At 41.0% G+C, this 16,156-nt stretch overlaps 1 protein-coding gene across 2 annotated transcripts; it reads right to left on the reverse strand.

Annotated features, from left to right (window-relative positions):
- Positions 1 to 334: 334 nt before the first annotated feature.
- On the reverse strand, positions 335 to 15,922 carry NLRP11 (NLR family pyrin domain containing 11). 2 transcript variants are annotated; one of them, XM_023543596.2, is made up of 9 exons: positions 15,643 to 15,922; positions 13,652 to 15,189; positions 12,342 to 12,529; positions 9,998 to 10,165; positions 6,842 to 7,012; positions 5,891 to 6,061; positions 4,317 to 4,487; positions 3,869 to 4,039; positions 335 to 593 (listed from the first exon to the last, which is right to left on the reverse strand). In XM_023543596.2, the coding sequence occupies exons 1-9, from the start codon at positions 15,920 to 15,922 to the stop codon at positions 365 to 367; spliced, it is 3,087 nt and encodes a 1,028-aa protein (XP_023399364.2). In that variant the 3' UTR covers positions 335 to 364. The 2 variants fall into 2 exon arrangements, with proteins under 2 accessions (XP_023399364.2, XP_064150364.1); XM_064294294.1 differs by lacking the exons at positions 335 to 593; positions 12,342 to 12,529 and having other exon boundaries at positions 3,401 to 4,039; positions 13,629 to 15,189.
- Positions 15,923 to 16,156: the final 234 nt, after the last annotated feature.

Below are 16,156 nucleotides of genomic sequence, written 5' to 3' on the forward strand. Positions count from 1 at the left end.
TTCTGACATCTCTCCCTATACAGGGATGATAAAAGGTTTGTGGCTCCCTCCATCCAAGCTGTTATTCCGCAAAGCCCGTTGATAAAGGAATCGTGCTTTATACTTTTCACCAATGCATTTTCACCTTTAATACGTGACACAATCCTTTCAACAGTCTTATGTAACAGTATGGGAATTTTACAGAGAAAGTGGCTGACTTGCCAAAATGACAAAACAAATACAAAGACAAAAATTGAGAAACCATAACCCTGGTTTTCCTGCATCCCAGCCATGGCAGTAGTTTGTATCGAATACATTTTAGGTAGAACATGATCATATTTTAGGTAGAGCATGATCAAAGGGATTGTCAAGAACCTGTAGTTCATCATCTCCTGGACCTATACACTCTTGGCATTTGTAAAGTGATAAAATGCCAAGCTATGTTACGCCTAATTTCATCAAAAGAGGAAGAATGTCGTTGACCAATCTTCTCATCGAGTTTTCTGCCTTCCTTCATTGCCCAGGATTGGTCCATGAAGATCAGTTCAGTATTTTTCTCACTTACAGTCCTCAGCAACTCCAGGGTCTCTGGACCTACATCACTTGTTTGAAGACTGAGGAAGCACAGAGGGGGAAATTCTGTTAATTCTACATGTTACATTTCTATTTCACTGCATCGATGGCCCTTTCCTTATGTGCCCTTCTTTGGGCATTCCTGGGCATTTCTTGTTCTGCATCTGATGAAAAAGGGAAGTCTGTTCTAGACTAAAAACCTTCACTCTTGTAGTAGATAGAAAACTCCCCATTAAGCATTGGAGCATAAGCCAAAAACTCTATTGGGAGAACAGACTGACCTTAAATTAGTAGTAACCACTACATGTACTACATTAGTAGTAACCACTCAGTATTTTACATCCATAAATCATTAGATCCTTATTACAGATGATACCATTAATACCATGATTTTATAGAACAGAAGACTGAGGGTCAAAGTTTAGCATAAATACATTTACATGGCCAGAGAACAGAGGGCCATTTATGCCAGAGCCTGTGTTCATAACATTTGATACAACTTCTTCAAATCAAGGAAGAGAGTTCATAGTCACTTTGATTTCTCCTGTGCCCTCTTTGTATATGAGTGCCTCCATTAGCATCTAGGTAAAAATACCTCTATAATCTAAAATGTATTTATCTCTAATCTACTTTTATTGAGCACCTAGATACTAGGATACAAAATTGAAAAAAATCCCTGGCATTATAATAAAAAAACACAGAAAACAGTAAGTGTTGGCAAGGTTGTGAAGAAACGGAAACCCTCATCCACTGCTCGTGGGAATGTAAAATGGTGCAGCCACTGTGGAAACAGTTACTCAAAAAGTTGAACACAGAACTATCTTATAACCCAGCAATCCCAATCCTAGGTATATCTACCCAGGAGAAGTAAAGGCAGAACACAGACAGAACCCTGTATACCAATGCTCATTGCAGTACTTTTCACAGCAGCCAGAAGATGGAACCAATTAAAATGTCCATCAACAGATGAATGGATAAACAAAATATGGTCCATACATGCATACGATGTAGTACTACTCAGCCATAAAGAGAAATGAAGTCCTGATGCATGTCACAACATGGATGAACCTTGAAAACATCAAGCTGAGCAAAATAAGTCAATCGCAAAAGAATACTATATGATCTCACTTATATGAAATAAGCAGATACATAGAAACCGAAGAGGAGTAGTAGTTACCAGGGGCAGCATTTCATTCTATTATACATGGGGTCATTATGAGTCGAAACTGAATCCAAGACACCTAACAACAACTACTAGGGGTAGTAGGGAGGGAAGGGGAAAAAAATGGAGTTTTTGACTAGGGAACCTTGAGTTTATGTTAATTGTGGTGGAATGATTAGTAAAAAAAGAAAAAAAATTTTTTTTTTTTTTTAGAAGAGGATAGCAAAAACACTTGCACAAACTGAAGAATGTAATCAATGCCACTCATTTGCACATGTAGACATTGTTGAATTGGCATATGTTTTGTTACATGTATTTTTACCACACACAAAAAAATTGCTGCCATCTCGGAGCTCATGCTCTAGTGGAAGGAGATGGACAATAAACACAATAAATGTGCTACATGGTATATTAGAAGATGAGAAGAGCTATAGGGAAAGAATTAAGAGAAGAGATACAGGAAAGTTTGCAGTGTTTGAATGCGTCTTTCTATGCTGTGGTTAAGAGCTCAGCTGTTAACCAAAAGGTCGGCAGTTTGAATCCACCAGCTGCTCCTTGGAAACCCTATGTCAGAATCGACTCAACAGCAAGGGGTTTTGTTTTGGTTTAGGCATCTAAAAGTTTAACTCAATATCCACATTCATGAAAAGCAGAGGATAGAAAAGAAAAGGGAAAAGAATTCATAGTGGGGTACCAAGCACATTGACTCTGTGATCTAATTCAATCTTTCTAACAGTTCTGAGATAAATATGCACATTTTCCATTTGAGAAAACTGAAGGCAGAGAATAAAGAAAAAAAATTTTATTTTTATTTTTTTATATATGACCAGTGGATAAATTCAAGATGTTTGTACATTGAGTCTAAACAAATAATCACTAACCTAGATATTGTTTGGCTTTAAGAAAATAAAGCAGGTAGAAAGAAAATGTTAAATATGGCCAGAGATTTCTAGATATGTGGACAAGATGAAAATGGGAATTGTGTTAGGCAGTTTCTAAGATGGTCCAGTGATTTTCCTCTTGTGGTGGTCACACCCTTGGGTAACCCTCCCTCCCTTTGACTGTAAGTATGGCCTGTGATTTGCTTCTAACCAATAGGCAAGAAGGATAGGATGTTATTTCCATGGTCATTTACATAAGAGTGTCACTTCTGCTTTGCTAATAGACTATTGCCTTCTTGACTTGCACATTTTGATTATGTGAGCTGCTGTGTTGGAGAGGTCCACATGGCAAGGAACTGAGAGTGGCCTCCGGCCAACAACTTTCTAGGACTAAGTCCCTCAGTCCAACAGTCCTCCAGGAGCTGAATTCTGCTGACAACCACATGAGCTCAGAAGCTGTTCCTTTCCCAATGCAACTTTCAGATAAGACCCCACCCTGGATGATACCATGATCACAGCCTTGTCAGAGACTCTTGAAGAAGAAAACCAGCTCAGCTGTGACAGGACCCCTGGCATCAACTGTGAAATAGATGTGTTGTTTTAAGTCCTAAATTTGTGGTAATTTATTATACAGCAATGGACAACAGATACCTAATCTGTTAGATACCTAACAGTTAACTGAAAGGAAGAGAAACTTTGCTTTACAAGAAGGAATTTAATGGCCCTGGGTTGGGAACCACAAAATGGTAGACTGAGAATTGGCCTTTTTTTCTACTGTAGTATAAGATGGACACATTCAAATGGAGGAAGGTAGAAGCTAGAAAGTAAGATAGAAAATTCTTAAATACAGGATAATTGGCATTATGTACCAATTGCCGCCATTTACTCAGCATTGACTATGTACTCTGTTTTAAGTCCTTTACACACATTTTCAATCTCCCAACAGGGAAGAGTATTCTCATTTTTAGAGAGCTGAAGCCAGCAGTGTGATCTGTTATCATCTCGTACACCCTAAACCATCTTAGCACAGAATTTCCTTCTTACCTTAACAGTTGCCCTCGAGTCAATTCTGACTCATGGTGACCCCATGTGTTTCAGGGTATAACTGTATTCCACAGGGTTCTCAAAGACGTTTCAAAAATAGATCTCCAGGCCTTTCTTTCAAGGCACCTCTGAGTAGACTCAAACCACCAGCCTTTCTGTTTGTAGCCAAGTGCTTAACCATTTCCAACACCCAGGGACTCATCATCATATAAAATAGCATCCAACTTACCCAATTGCCTTAAGTATACAGTCAGGGTGCCCCAAGCCCCGAAGGAGTTGCACTATTCCTTCCTCACCAAAGTCGTTTCCCAGCAGATTGAGTTTTTTCAGTGTTTTGTTGTTGATAAGAACAGAGGCAAGAGTCTCACAGCAGGCATTGGTCAGCATACACTCTTCTAGCCTGCAACAAGGACGTGCACAGGTGACACAGGACCCCATCCTTGGAGAAAATGGCAGGCAGAGTAGATGGGCATGAACTAGATAGCTACCAAAAGCCTACCTCACCAATTCTGGATGAAAGAACTTACAGCCCAAGAGAGAAGCATTTGAAACACCAGATCATTGTGCCTAACAGTTCCATTTCCCAACCTACTTTCATTTTATATTTGTCCCTTCTTGAGCTTTCCCAAACTCAAAAAAAAAAAAAAAAAAAAGAACCCTTCCCACGAGGTACCTACCCAAGATTCTCTAAAATGCAGGTTGGGTGTTCCAAGGCGTCACACAACAGCTCCACTCCTGCGTCCCCTATGTTATTGCTCCCAAGCTCTAGGCTCTTCAGTCTTTTATTAGTAATAATAGCAGTTGCAATGTCTCGACAGATATTAATAGTAAAAAAACAACCCGACAGCCTGCAAAAGATAAACATGAGATAAAGTCAAGACAACCTTGTTCAAGTATCTCATATCATGAAGCAGTGAATGTTCTTGGACCTCTCTTCTTGTGATGTCCATACAGATGGGATTCATCATGGACACAAGAACAGGATTACTAACAATATAGAATGCCTATAATATGCCTGGCACTATCCTAAACTCTTTTTTTTTTTCTTTCAGGTGTACAGTTTAGTGCTTCAATTATATCAGTCATGTGTAACCACCACCCATACTCATTGCCAAATTTCCCCATCACCATAAACAGGAGCTCGCTGCTTCCTAAATAATGGCTCCCCTTTCTCCCTTCCTCCTACTCCCTGGTAACCACTAATACACTTTGGTCTCTATACATTTGCTTATTCTTATTTCATGTAAATGAGATCATATAGTTTTTGTCCTTTTGTGACTGACTTATTTGACTCAGCATAATATTTTCTAGGTTTGTCTGTGTTGTGGCATGTATCAGGACTTCATTTCTTGCATGTACCACGTTTTGTTTATCTATTCATCTGTTGATGGGCATTTAGATTGTTTCTACCTTTTGGCTATCGTGAACAGCACTGCAGTGAACACTGGCATACATGTATATTCTAGGCTCTTGCTGGGTATAGTCTCAAGGCTGGTTACTGTCCTGATTTTACTTATTTCTTCCTAGAATTTTTGTCAAGGGCCATCCCATCATGATTAAGCTAGCTTACCAGAGGTACAGGACCTTGGATTCATACAAGTGGCTTTGATAATGCTGTCTCTTCTCAGCTGTGCTCCTAACTTGCCCCTTTTCCAACAAGACCATTTCCCAACAAAGATGCCTGTCTCTGGAGATGTTCCCTTCCCCATAAACATGTAATCCAGGCCAGAGTGGAATCTTTAGGGTCTCTCCTACAGAACTTTTCTGCTGAATGTCCAGCTGGGACTGGTATGAGCACAGAACTTTGTAAACTTGCTTCTCTACTAGAACATTTGCCCTTCCCCCCCCCCAAAAAAACTTACTGTTCCTATGCTGGGAGTCCCTGGGTGGCACAAACCATTAAGTGCTCAGCTATTAACTGAAAGGGTGATTCAAACCCACCTAGAGGTGCCTTAGAAGAAAGTCCTGGAAATCTACTTCTGAAAGATCACAAACATTGAAAACCCTATAGAGCACAGTTCTACTCTGACACACATGGGGTCTCCATGAGTTGGAATCAACTTGATGGCAACTGGTGGTAGTGGCAATGGTGACCCCTTCACTACGTGTTGTTGGAAACACATGTTTCTATACCCTTTACACACTAATTTTCACCTGGACACCATCATTAAAGTCTTTCCTCATTTCTGTTGCCAACTCTACCACCCAACACAGTAAAGACACAGTCATCCAAGAAAATAGCAGGACTTACTCTAGCTCCTCTAAGTGACAGGATGGCACCATCAAGGACAAAATTAAGACCAATGCTCCATGATTTTGTAGGTAATTTACACTCACATCTAGATGTTTTAGAGTTCTACTGAGCATAGCAACTCTCCCAACGGAGTTGCAAGAGCTTTCAGTGAGGCAACAGAGGAATAACCTGCATGGGATCACAAATACAGAAAAAATACGAAGTCAATAACAGTTTACTCACACCCATCCCAAATCTACAAGTGTTTTATGCTGCTGCCAAAGCCCAGACTCTCTCCCCGTGACTCTCCTACTGGTAGATAGAGATATCTACCAGTACTGGTCAGCTCCAACTCAAGGCAACCTCTTCGCTTTCTTCTTTGTCCTCTCCATCATATCACATTCCATACAACACAGAGCATGGCTGCTTATTTTTATTTTGTAGTGATGATATCAGTCCCCTAATTGTATTAAGGCAGTTGCTATGGCTCAGGTGCTGTTTGGAACCTCCTTGTTGTTAGTTGCTATTGGGGTCGCCATGAGTCAGAATCAACTCATATGTGTCAGTAGAACTATGTTCCATGGGGTTTTCAAGGCTGTGACCTTTTGGAAGCCAAACTTTCAGCTAGTGTTCGACTGTTTAACCGTTTGCACCATCCAGCGACTCCATGGAAACTTCTTAGCACCATCTTTAATTCTCTTCAAATCTGTGAAGTTGGTTGTACAATGACCCCATTCTTCAGATTGTAAAATGGAAGTTGAGAAAAGCTAAATAAATTTTGTCAATGCTATACTACCAATCAGTTGTCATTCCAGAATCTTTAACCCAGGCCTAATTCTAAAGACCATGCCTTCAGCTGCTATGCTTTGCTGTACTTTTCCCCTATGTTGTTTTCTTTTGACCATATGCCTAAGATGCTCAAACCTGTGCCCAAGTGACTATGTAGTGGGCTTGCCCATGCCAACTTACACTAGTGACTCGAGAGCACAGCCTGGGTGGAGCAAGGCATCGCATAGGATTTTCATCCCCTCGTTACTCAGTGGGTTGTTGGATAAGGTCAGTTTTTTCAGGTTCTTGCTGTTGGTGAGGAGCAAAGAGATTTCTTCACACGTGCTAATTTTCAGATCACATTTCATCAAGCTATAAAGGAATCCATACAGATAAAGTGAGACTGACCGGTTCTATAAACCAACCTTTTTCTCAATAATTTATTTTATTTTGTTATTGTTGAAAACATACATAGCAAAACATACCAATTTAACAGTTTCTGCACGTACAATTCAGTGACATTGACTACATCCTTCAAGTTGTGCAACGATTCTCCCCCCGTTGACATAAACTCACTGCCCCCCAAGTTTCCTATGTAATCTTTGCAGTTGCCATTGTCAATTGGATCTTATATAGATAGTTCTTTAGAAGAATACAATACTTAAGGCAGACATTCTTTACTAATTAAGCTGAACTATTGTTTGGTCAAACCATTCTTTTAAATAAAATCAGCCCCAACCAAGTTAAGCTGACACTTCAAATGGGAAGTAAAGGAATCCTTTTTCGAATCTTGCCCTATAAACCTAAACCAAACCAGACTAGTTGCTTTTGAGTTGATCCCAATTCATGGCAACTTCATGTGTGCAGAGTACAACAGCGCACATAGGGTTTTCATGGCTGTGACCTTTCAAAAGCAGATCACCAGGACTTTTCTTTTCAGGCGCCTCTGGGTGGATTTGAGCTACCGACTTTTCGGTTAGTAGTGGTGTGTTTAACCATTTGTGCCACCCAGAACTCTGATCTTGCCCTATACCAGTACTCAAAGGTCAAGTTTGGGTAAAGTTGTTAGTTTGTTGTGGTGGTTAAGTGACTCTATGCCTTTATCAAAACCCATTGAATTGTATACCAAAGAGAATGAACTTTGGTAGATGTAAATTTAAGAATAATTTAAGGTAAAACAGAACCAGAATAGAAATGAGAATGTTCACATATTGTGAAGAATGTGGTCAATGTCACTGAACAATTTGCATACAAATTGTTGAATGAGAACCCAAACTGCTGTGTAAACCTTCACTGAAAACACAATATTAAAAAAAAATAACTTAAGACAGGAAGGAGTGAGCACTCGGGAAAAGTCTAATAACATGTAGACCACCAGGATTTGGCTAATTGAGGGCATCTGCAAATCTTGACGAGCATTATTTTGGTAAGATGCTGGCAAAGAAAAGTCTAACTGGATTTAAGAGAAAAGGTGAGGAAAGAAAATGGATTTCAACAGAAGGATGACTTTGGGCAAGTTTCTCTGTGAAGCAGAGAAGTAGGGCAATAGCCTGAAAGATAGGTAAGTCAAGGGAGAGTATGTTTTAAGGTATGCAGAAAGAAACAAAAAAGATCCTGTAAGATATTTTCTTTTTAAGTGTTGCAGAGTCTATTTAGACTCATAGCGACCCCACGTGACAGAGTAGAACTGGGTTTTCTAGAATAGGGTTTTCTAGGCTGTAATCTTTATGGAAGGAGCCCTGGGAATACAGTGGTTAACCAATCAGCTGCTAACCAAATGGTCAGCAGTTCGAACCCACCATTGGCTCCAATGAAGGTAACGCCTGGCAGTCTGCCATTATTGGAGATGGCAAGGTCTTGTTGTTGAGCACCATCTAGTTGATTCTGACTCTCGGCAGCCCCACGTGTGCAGAATAGAGCTTTTCCATAGGGTTTTCAAGGCCATGACCTTTCGGAAGCAAATCATCAGGCCTGTCTTCCAAGGCAACTCTGGATGGGTTACAGCCACCAGTCTTTCCGCTAAGTAGTTGAGCGTGTAAGCATTTGCACCACCCAGGGACTCCTTGACAAGGTCCAGAACTGCACTATCCAATATGGAAGGCACTAGCCACATGTGTCTACTGAGTACTTGAGATAACGTCTAGTGTGACTGAGGCAATGAATTCCCAATTTTTACTTTTCATTAATTCAAATTTAAGTTAAAATACTGATTTGATTAGGTTATTGAAAACAAGTACATTTAGAACAATTTTGACTGTGAATTTACTTTCAGTTATAAAGTTCATGAAGTCAAAATAGAGATCAAGTATTTCTGATGAAAAGTTAGCATCTGAATGGAGATGCTCTATAAGTATAAAATAAAGAGTAGATCTTGAAGACTTATCAAAAAAAAGTAACGTAAAATCTCATTAATAAGACAAAAAAAAAATCAGTTGCTGTTGAGTTGACTCCAACTCGTGGCACTCCCATGTGTGTCAGAGTAGAACTGTGCTCCACAGGGTTTTCAATGACTGATTTTTCGGAAGTAGGTCACCAGGCCTGTCTTCCAAGGTGCCTTTGGGTGGACTGGAGCTTCAACCTGTTTAGTTAGCAGCTGAGCACATTAACTATTTGCATGACCCAAGGGACTCCTAAAATCATATTAGTAGTTTGGGTCCCCCCCTCTCCCGCCCACAACTATCAATTACAACATTGATTCAATTTTTGATATATTTGAGTTACGTATTAAGATTAATTTCACCTGTTTCTTTTTACTTTTTTTAATGTGGCTACTGGAAAATTTTTGATTATCTTTGTCTCTCATACCGTATTTCTACTAGGTGGTATTGCTCTAGGGTTTGACTAGGGTAGTCTGTGCCTGAACATTAGCAGAGGGACTAGATTATTAGGGAATTATAGATTAAGGGAATAAGGCAAATTGTGGGAAGAATTATCCATATAGAAACCAGGCCCACCTAAAACAACAAGAATAATGTTGGAGAGAGAGAAATAAGCCATGTGCTCAAAATTTTCACGGAATGAGGGGCACCAAGGAGAGGCAGCAGGTAGTATTATCTAAAAGATCATCCCTACACACCAACTGCAGTCTCTGGGTATTACAAGCAGCTAACGCGCTCGGCTGCTAACCGAAAGGTTGGACATTCGAGATCACCCAGAGTCACCTTGAAAGAAAGGAGAAAGGCTTGGCCACCTACTTTTGGAAAACCAGCCATAAAAAAGCCTACGAAGCACAGTTCTGGCACACATGGGGAGCACCATGAGTTGGAATCAACTAGACAGCACCTGATTACTCATGTACACACCAATACCCAGCCCTTCGCCTTGGACACACCCAACATTCAAACAGCAATGACATGCCTCAGATGCTGTACGTTGCACATTGGATTGGCCAAAACCTCACGCAGAAGTGGAAACACCCTTCCGGAAGCAGGCATACAAGTCAGACTCAAGTGTGTCAGATTCTGGCTGTGAACGACGGCCTTGAACAAGTCTTCAAATCTGGTATCAGCAGGAAAATATGTCAGCCTGCAGAACACAAAATTTGTTGTTAGTTGCTGGAGAAGTCAATTCCGATTCATGACGATCCCATGTGTGTAAAGTAGAACTGAGCTCCATAGGGTTTTCAAGGCTGTGACCTTTAGGAAGACCACCAGGCCCTGTTTTCGAACGTGCCCGAGTGGGTTTGAACTGCCAACCTTTTGGCTAGCAGTTGAGTGCTTAACTGTTGTGCAACCTAGCCTCCCCAACAAAAAAATAGGAGAGTAAACAGTGAACATCACGTGACAGTATGAACATCTCGTCTGCAATTTCCCCTGTTCATCCCAGAACAGATTTTCTGAGCTTTGATCACATTCTCACACACTTGGTCTCCACCGAAGATCCTTAGGTTCAGTCAGGTTTGCAGTCCTCTGCTAGCCCCAGTGTCAGGTTGTCGCCTTAGAAAAAGATTCTGGGTTTCTTAGTTACCTAGTGCTGCAGTAACAGAAATAACACAAGTGGACGGCTTTAAGAACAGGAATAGATTTTCACTTCAGGAGAGTAGAAGTCCAAATTCAGGGCGTCAGTTCTAGGGAAAGGCCCTTGTCCCAGCTTTTCTAGCCCTGGATTTCCTCGGTTCCTTGGTGATCTCTGTGTGGCATCTCTCTTTCTCCATTTGTGCTTCCTTGCTTCTGCGCCTAACCTGCTTTTATGTTTCAAAACATGATTGCTTAACATGCATATTGTGAGAAATGTAACGAATGTCACTGAACAACTTGCACAGAAATTGAATGGGAACCAAAACTGCTTTGTGAACTTTATTTCACTGAAAACGATGGATTTTTTTTTTTTTTAATTAGGAGTTGCTAAAGAACTGCATGTAGAATATGAAAGAATAGAAATCAAAGATAAAGCCCAGAGATTTTCATGATTCCCTGGAGAACTGAAGTGAAATGTCAAGACAATAGCTTTTGTCATTGCCTCTCATGTAGGGCGAAGAGCTAGGAGTGCATGAAAGATGGCTGAGCAGAGGGGACTCAGGTCCTTGATGAACCTCAGAGTATATCTGCACCAGGCTTCCTTCTAGACTTCACACAAGTGCAAAGTTAAGCTATAGGTACTTAAAGTCACTCTTGGGACAGGGGAACATATCCTGTTACATATAGTTGAACATAATCCAGAGTGATACATCTTCTTTCCTTCTTTTTACTTGAACAGCTTGTGATTCATAAGCATATTGTTAAAAAATTTTTAGAGGCAAGAGTTAAAATGGCTTCCCTGGGCTAAGAGCCAAACAAAAGTTAATCATAAGGCCAATTACAAGGAACAACAACTCTGCGAAAAATGGAAACTTTAAACAAGTTTTTTGTAACACCATGAGTTAGCAATACTTGTCAGCATTAAGTTAGCAATACTCATCCAATCAAAATAAACCAGCTTAACATTCAGTGCAGGAGCACTGGTGGCACAACGGTTAAACGCTCAGCTGCTAACCAAAGGTCAGCACTCTGTGAGAGTTCCAGTAGAGATTTACAGCCTTTGAAACTATGGGGACAGTTCTACTCTGTCCTATAAGGTCGCTATGAATTGGAATCGACTTGGTGGCACACAACAACAACATTCAATGACCAACTTCCCCCCAAAAGGGCAAGATACTTCCTCACTGAAGCTTTATAAAGCCACATTATAACTGTAAACTCGGGCTCCTTGCCGTTTTCAGCTTGGGTGCTCTGTTTGTGAATAGTCAACTCACTCAAATCCACTGCCATCAAGTTGATTCCAACTCACAGTGATCCTATAGGACAAAGTAGAATGCCCTATAAGACTTCCAAGGCTTTAATCTTTAGGGAAGCAGACTGCCATATCTTTCCTCCGCGGAGTGGCAGATGGGTTCAAACCACCAACTTTTAGTTGGCAGCCAAGCACTTAACCAGGGCTTCTTATAAACCCTGTTAACTCTAATTGACTTCATTGACCATTTTTTCTTTTTTTTGTACAAAAAATCAGTTTTTTTATTTTCTCAAGACATTATCAGGGACATTGGGGTTCTCCCTCCGCCCAATGGTGGTACATACATTTACCTACTTAATTCCCACATCCAGCATTGCTTTTATCCCCTGTGGTAGTCATTACTTTTTTGTCTATTTTCCTTCCTCAGAAAGGGATGAGGGGAATACTGTTCCCGAGGGAACCTTTCAGGTAGAGACTGATCTTTAACACCTACTTGAGTGTTCGAAGTTGACAGCTGGGATGTCTCAGCGCTTTACAGAGGATCCTTTCTGAAGTGCTATCAAGTTTGCTGTTACAAATTTCCAGCTCTCGGAGGTTCTTCTTGGTGTACAACAGAGAGCAGAAGTCTCTCCAATGGTCCAGGCTCCTCATTTGACTGCACAGAGGAAGAAAAATGCAATTCTCCAGTGGGATTTACATTTGACTCTAGTAATTTTAAGATCAGTGAGTATATTAAAGTGTTCTTTCAAAAGACCTGTTACCTGACACAGACTTTACATGAAACCAAAAAGTTCCAAGCCAGTTGCTGTCAAGTCAGCTTCGACTCATGGCGACCCCATGTATGTCAGAGTAGAACCAACTGCTCCATAAGGCTTTCAAGGGCGTGACCTTTTGAAAACTAGTCACCAGGCCTTTCTTCTGAGGTGCCTCTGGGCGGGCTTGAACCGCCAAGGTTTTGATTAGGTAGTTGAGCACTTAACCATTTATACCACCCAGAAACTCCCAGATTTAATACTAAAACATAAACAAAACATTGCCATCAAGTCGATTCTGACTCATGGCAACCACAAGTGTCACAGGAGACCTGAGCTCTCTGTAGGCTTTTCTTGGCTATAATCTTTATGGAAGTAAATTCCCAGGCCTTTCTTCCATAGTGCCACTGGGTGATTTTGAACCACTAACCTTTAGGTTAATAGTCAAGTGCTTAACTGTTTGCGGCACACAGGGGCCATGACTTAGAACTAGGTGGGAAGAAATAAAGTATGATCAGGTATGAGAAACAACACCCAGACCCATGAAAGTGGTTGGTGATTCTGCAGTCAGGCCAGATAGAACTGATTGAGGACGATTCCTTTGATGTCCATACAACAAGTCTAAGAAAATGAGGTTGAACCAGTGGTTTTCAACTAGGGGCAACTTTGGACCCCAAGGGGCACTCGGAAATGTCTGAAGACATTTCATTGTCATAACCAGTGGGAGGGTGTGGTGCTACTGGCATCTAGTGAGTAAGAGCCAGGGATGTTGCTCAACATCCTACAATGCACAATATAGTCCAACAACAAAGGATTATCTGACTCCAAATGTCCATAATGCTGCGGTTTAACCCCCAAACCCTGGATTAAACTGAAGTAGAAAGATTTCAAATCTCTGGTCCATGTATTGATTAGATTGGAAACCAAGTTCTAGTTGTCTTCAGTTTCAGTCTTTACGGCCAATGTGCAGTGAAACTATGGGCAGGTTTTAGAAATACAGGGAAGAATAGAACTTAAAAGAGGCTCACCTAGACGTTTTCACCACAATGACCTTTTTTTCAAAGATGTCTTGAACACACAACCTAAGTTTCTGTAGTGGATGGCAGCGCTTCAGACAGTATGACGAAACCATCAGATCTTTGTTTTCTCGGATGAGAACGGTGGCTTCTACGAAAAACCCCATTATCTGTTTCACAAATTCTTCCTCCTGGTTCTCAAAAAGACAATAAAACAAGGGCATGTGGTGTTCCATTACTCTTGGATTAGCACCCAAGTATTCCATTTGCTCCAGGAAATACCGCCGGTGCATCCCCGAAAGTAATGGACAGTCAAAGGATGTCTCAAGAATGTCTCTCGTCTTCTTGTTAAGAAGACCAAAAACACAAGCCATTATTGGACTCAAATCATTGTATTCTGCCCTCCTCTCTTTTTCTTTAAAGGTTGAGGGGAGCACGGTTTGAACCAATGGCCTCATAATCGCTATGGCTGCACAAAACTCCTGGACATGTAGATGTACGAACGTGCAATGGTCTTCACAGTTGCTGCTCTGCATAAGAATATTTGTGGTCTGCAACACAGAGATATCAGCCTCAGTAAGCCCAACACTTCTGAGGTCTTGGTCACTAAAGTCTAATACATCTTGCATCAGTCCTTCTAAAGCCAGCCAACACAGACGTTCTAGTAGAACCAGGCGATGCTGACCAGCAACCACACCAGCCTCAGATGTCAACGCGTTGGTGAGAAAATGGGAGTATATGTCAGTGGATGTTTGGAACTCGAGTTTGACATCATCTGCCTCGTGCATCTGCTGATTCAGGGTTGTGCAAACAACCCAGCACAAGATGGGCACGCTGCACAGATCCACAAGGATTTCATTCTCATGGATGAACTTGAAGGCTATCGTAGCCCTCCTACTGTCTTTAAAGAATGAAGAGAAATACGCCTGCCTTATTTCATCAGAGAAATTCAGGATGATGGAGAAATCCGTTTCCTTCAATAATACATCCATGGCATCCTGATGCCCAGGCCTGGCTGAGATGAGGAATGAGGAACCTGGAGCCATTTTTCTCTTCAACAAACTGACCAGGAGTACCAATACTGGCACCTGATTTCTGCTATCACTACACAAAGCAGATTCATCCATGTTTAAGGTGAACTTTATGTTGTCTAAGTCCTCAAGGACGAACAAGAGCTTCCGGGAATCAGACAGGATATCTGCCACAGGAGCCTGGCTGTCAGGCCAGTCCTTGGAAAGCAGCTCAACAAAGCTACTGCGGGCCATCTGGTTTATCTCATGAGACGTGAGATGAACAACATATGAGAATGTATCCTTCCACATGTCTCCACGTAGCCACAGTATCATTGCCGTCTTTATAAGCACCGTTTTTCCAGTTGCTCTCTCTCCCATCAGGAACATATTGAAGTTATCTGATGACAGATTGTTTCTAGGGTCAAAGATCATGTCAAATACATGGAGAAGTCCCGGTGCAATTGAATTATAGAATTCGTCATTAGCTTTTGGATAAATGCCTTCTTTCCATTGGAGTAGGGGTTTTTTACTTACTAGAACTTTGTGTGCCTCTTTGTTACCTAAGCCAATGAGTACAGGGCAGAAGAAATGAAAAATACAGATAAAAGTTCAAAATGCATAAACAACTTTCCTAGTTTTTCTACTTTTAACCAGTCATCAAAAAGACACAGATGCAAGGGTATTCACAATCACATCGTTTTCAAAAAATTGCATAAATCTAACACATAGGGTCACCATGAGTCAGGATCGACTCAACGGCAACTAAAAACAATCTTTTGCCTAGCTACTTTAATAACAGCCAATTATCATGAAGGCATAAAATAAGGGTAGACTCAGCAAGACATAGGACAGAACACAACTCACATCCAAACCATTACCACTGATGGGTTCCAGGACGGAATACTGGCTCTTTAAAAAAAAAAACGGGGATGGAGAAATTCCTTGTCAAAGCAACTGAGCTTCCTGCAAACTGTGCTTTGGCCCCACCCACCCTCCTTAATGACCCCACTCACGGTTCCGCCTAGCATCAATCTTCTCACAGAGATCTTGACGATTGATCTTTTGAAAGATGCTGAACATCATATTCCAGGTAATATGTGCCTCATAATTTGTTGTCAATATCTTATCCAGATCTTCTCGTTGGGCTTTCCTTAGTTGAAGCCATGGAATCTCTGGCAGCTCAAACTCCAAAGGTGCTTGTATAAGATGTTCCTTAACACTCTGAAATTCCTTATTATTGAGCTTCTCTAGGTACCACAGCAGGTTGGAGTCAGTAGAACTTGATGCTGCCATCTTGCTTCAGACTTCAGAGGGAAAGGATCTTGAGGAACAAGGAATGTGGGATCTAGAAAATAAATGATGGAAAACTCACCTAGTATTTCTGCTTACTGCCATTCATCATAAAGACACAGGTGCAAGAATATTCACTAGCACATTGTTTTAAAAGAATGTTGCATAAATCTAACACAAGATGGAACTGGAGAATCAAACTACACAGTGGCATCTACTCATTTGTAATTGACATAG

The sequence above is a fragment of the Loxodonta africana genome, chromosome 11 (assembly GCF_030014295.1).
Source record: "Loxodonta africana isolate mLoxAfr1 chromosome 11, mLoxAfr1.hap2, whole genome shotgun sequence".
NCBI lineage: Eukaryota > Metazoa > Chordata > Mammalia > Proboscidea > Elephantidae > Loxodonta > Loxodonta africana.

Excerpts from the sequence above, each read along its gene's own strand:
- NLRP11 (XM_023543596.2), bottom strand. The coding sequence starts at position 15,922 with ATGGCAGCATCAAGTTCTACTGACTCCAACCTGCTGTGGTACCTAGAG. Across the intron at positions 10,166-12,341 it reads TGTCAACTTCGAACACTCAA|GCTGACATATTTTCCTGCTG; the intron begins GTAGGTGTTAAA and ends TGTGTTCTGCAG. Across the intron at positions 4,040-4,316 it reads TGCATTTTAGAGAATCTTGG|GCTAGAAGAGTGTATGCTGA; the intron begins GTAGGTACCTCG and ends TCCTTGTTGCAG.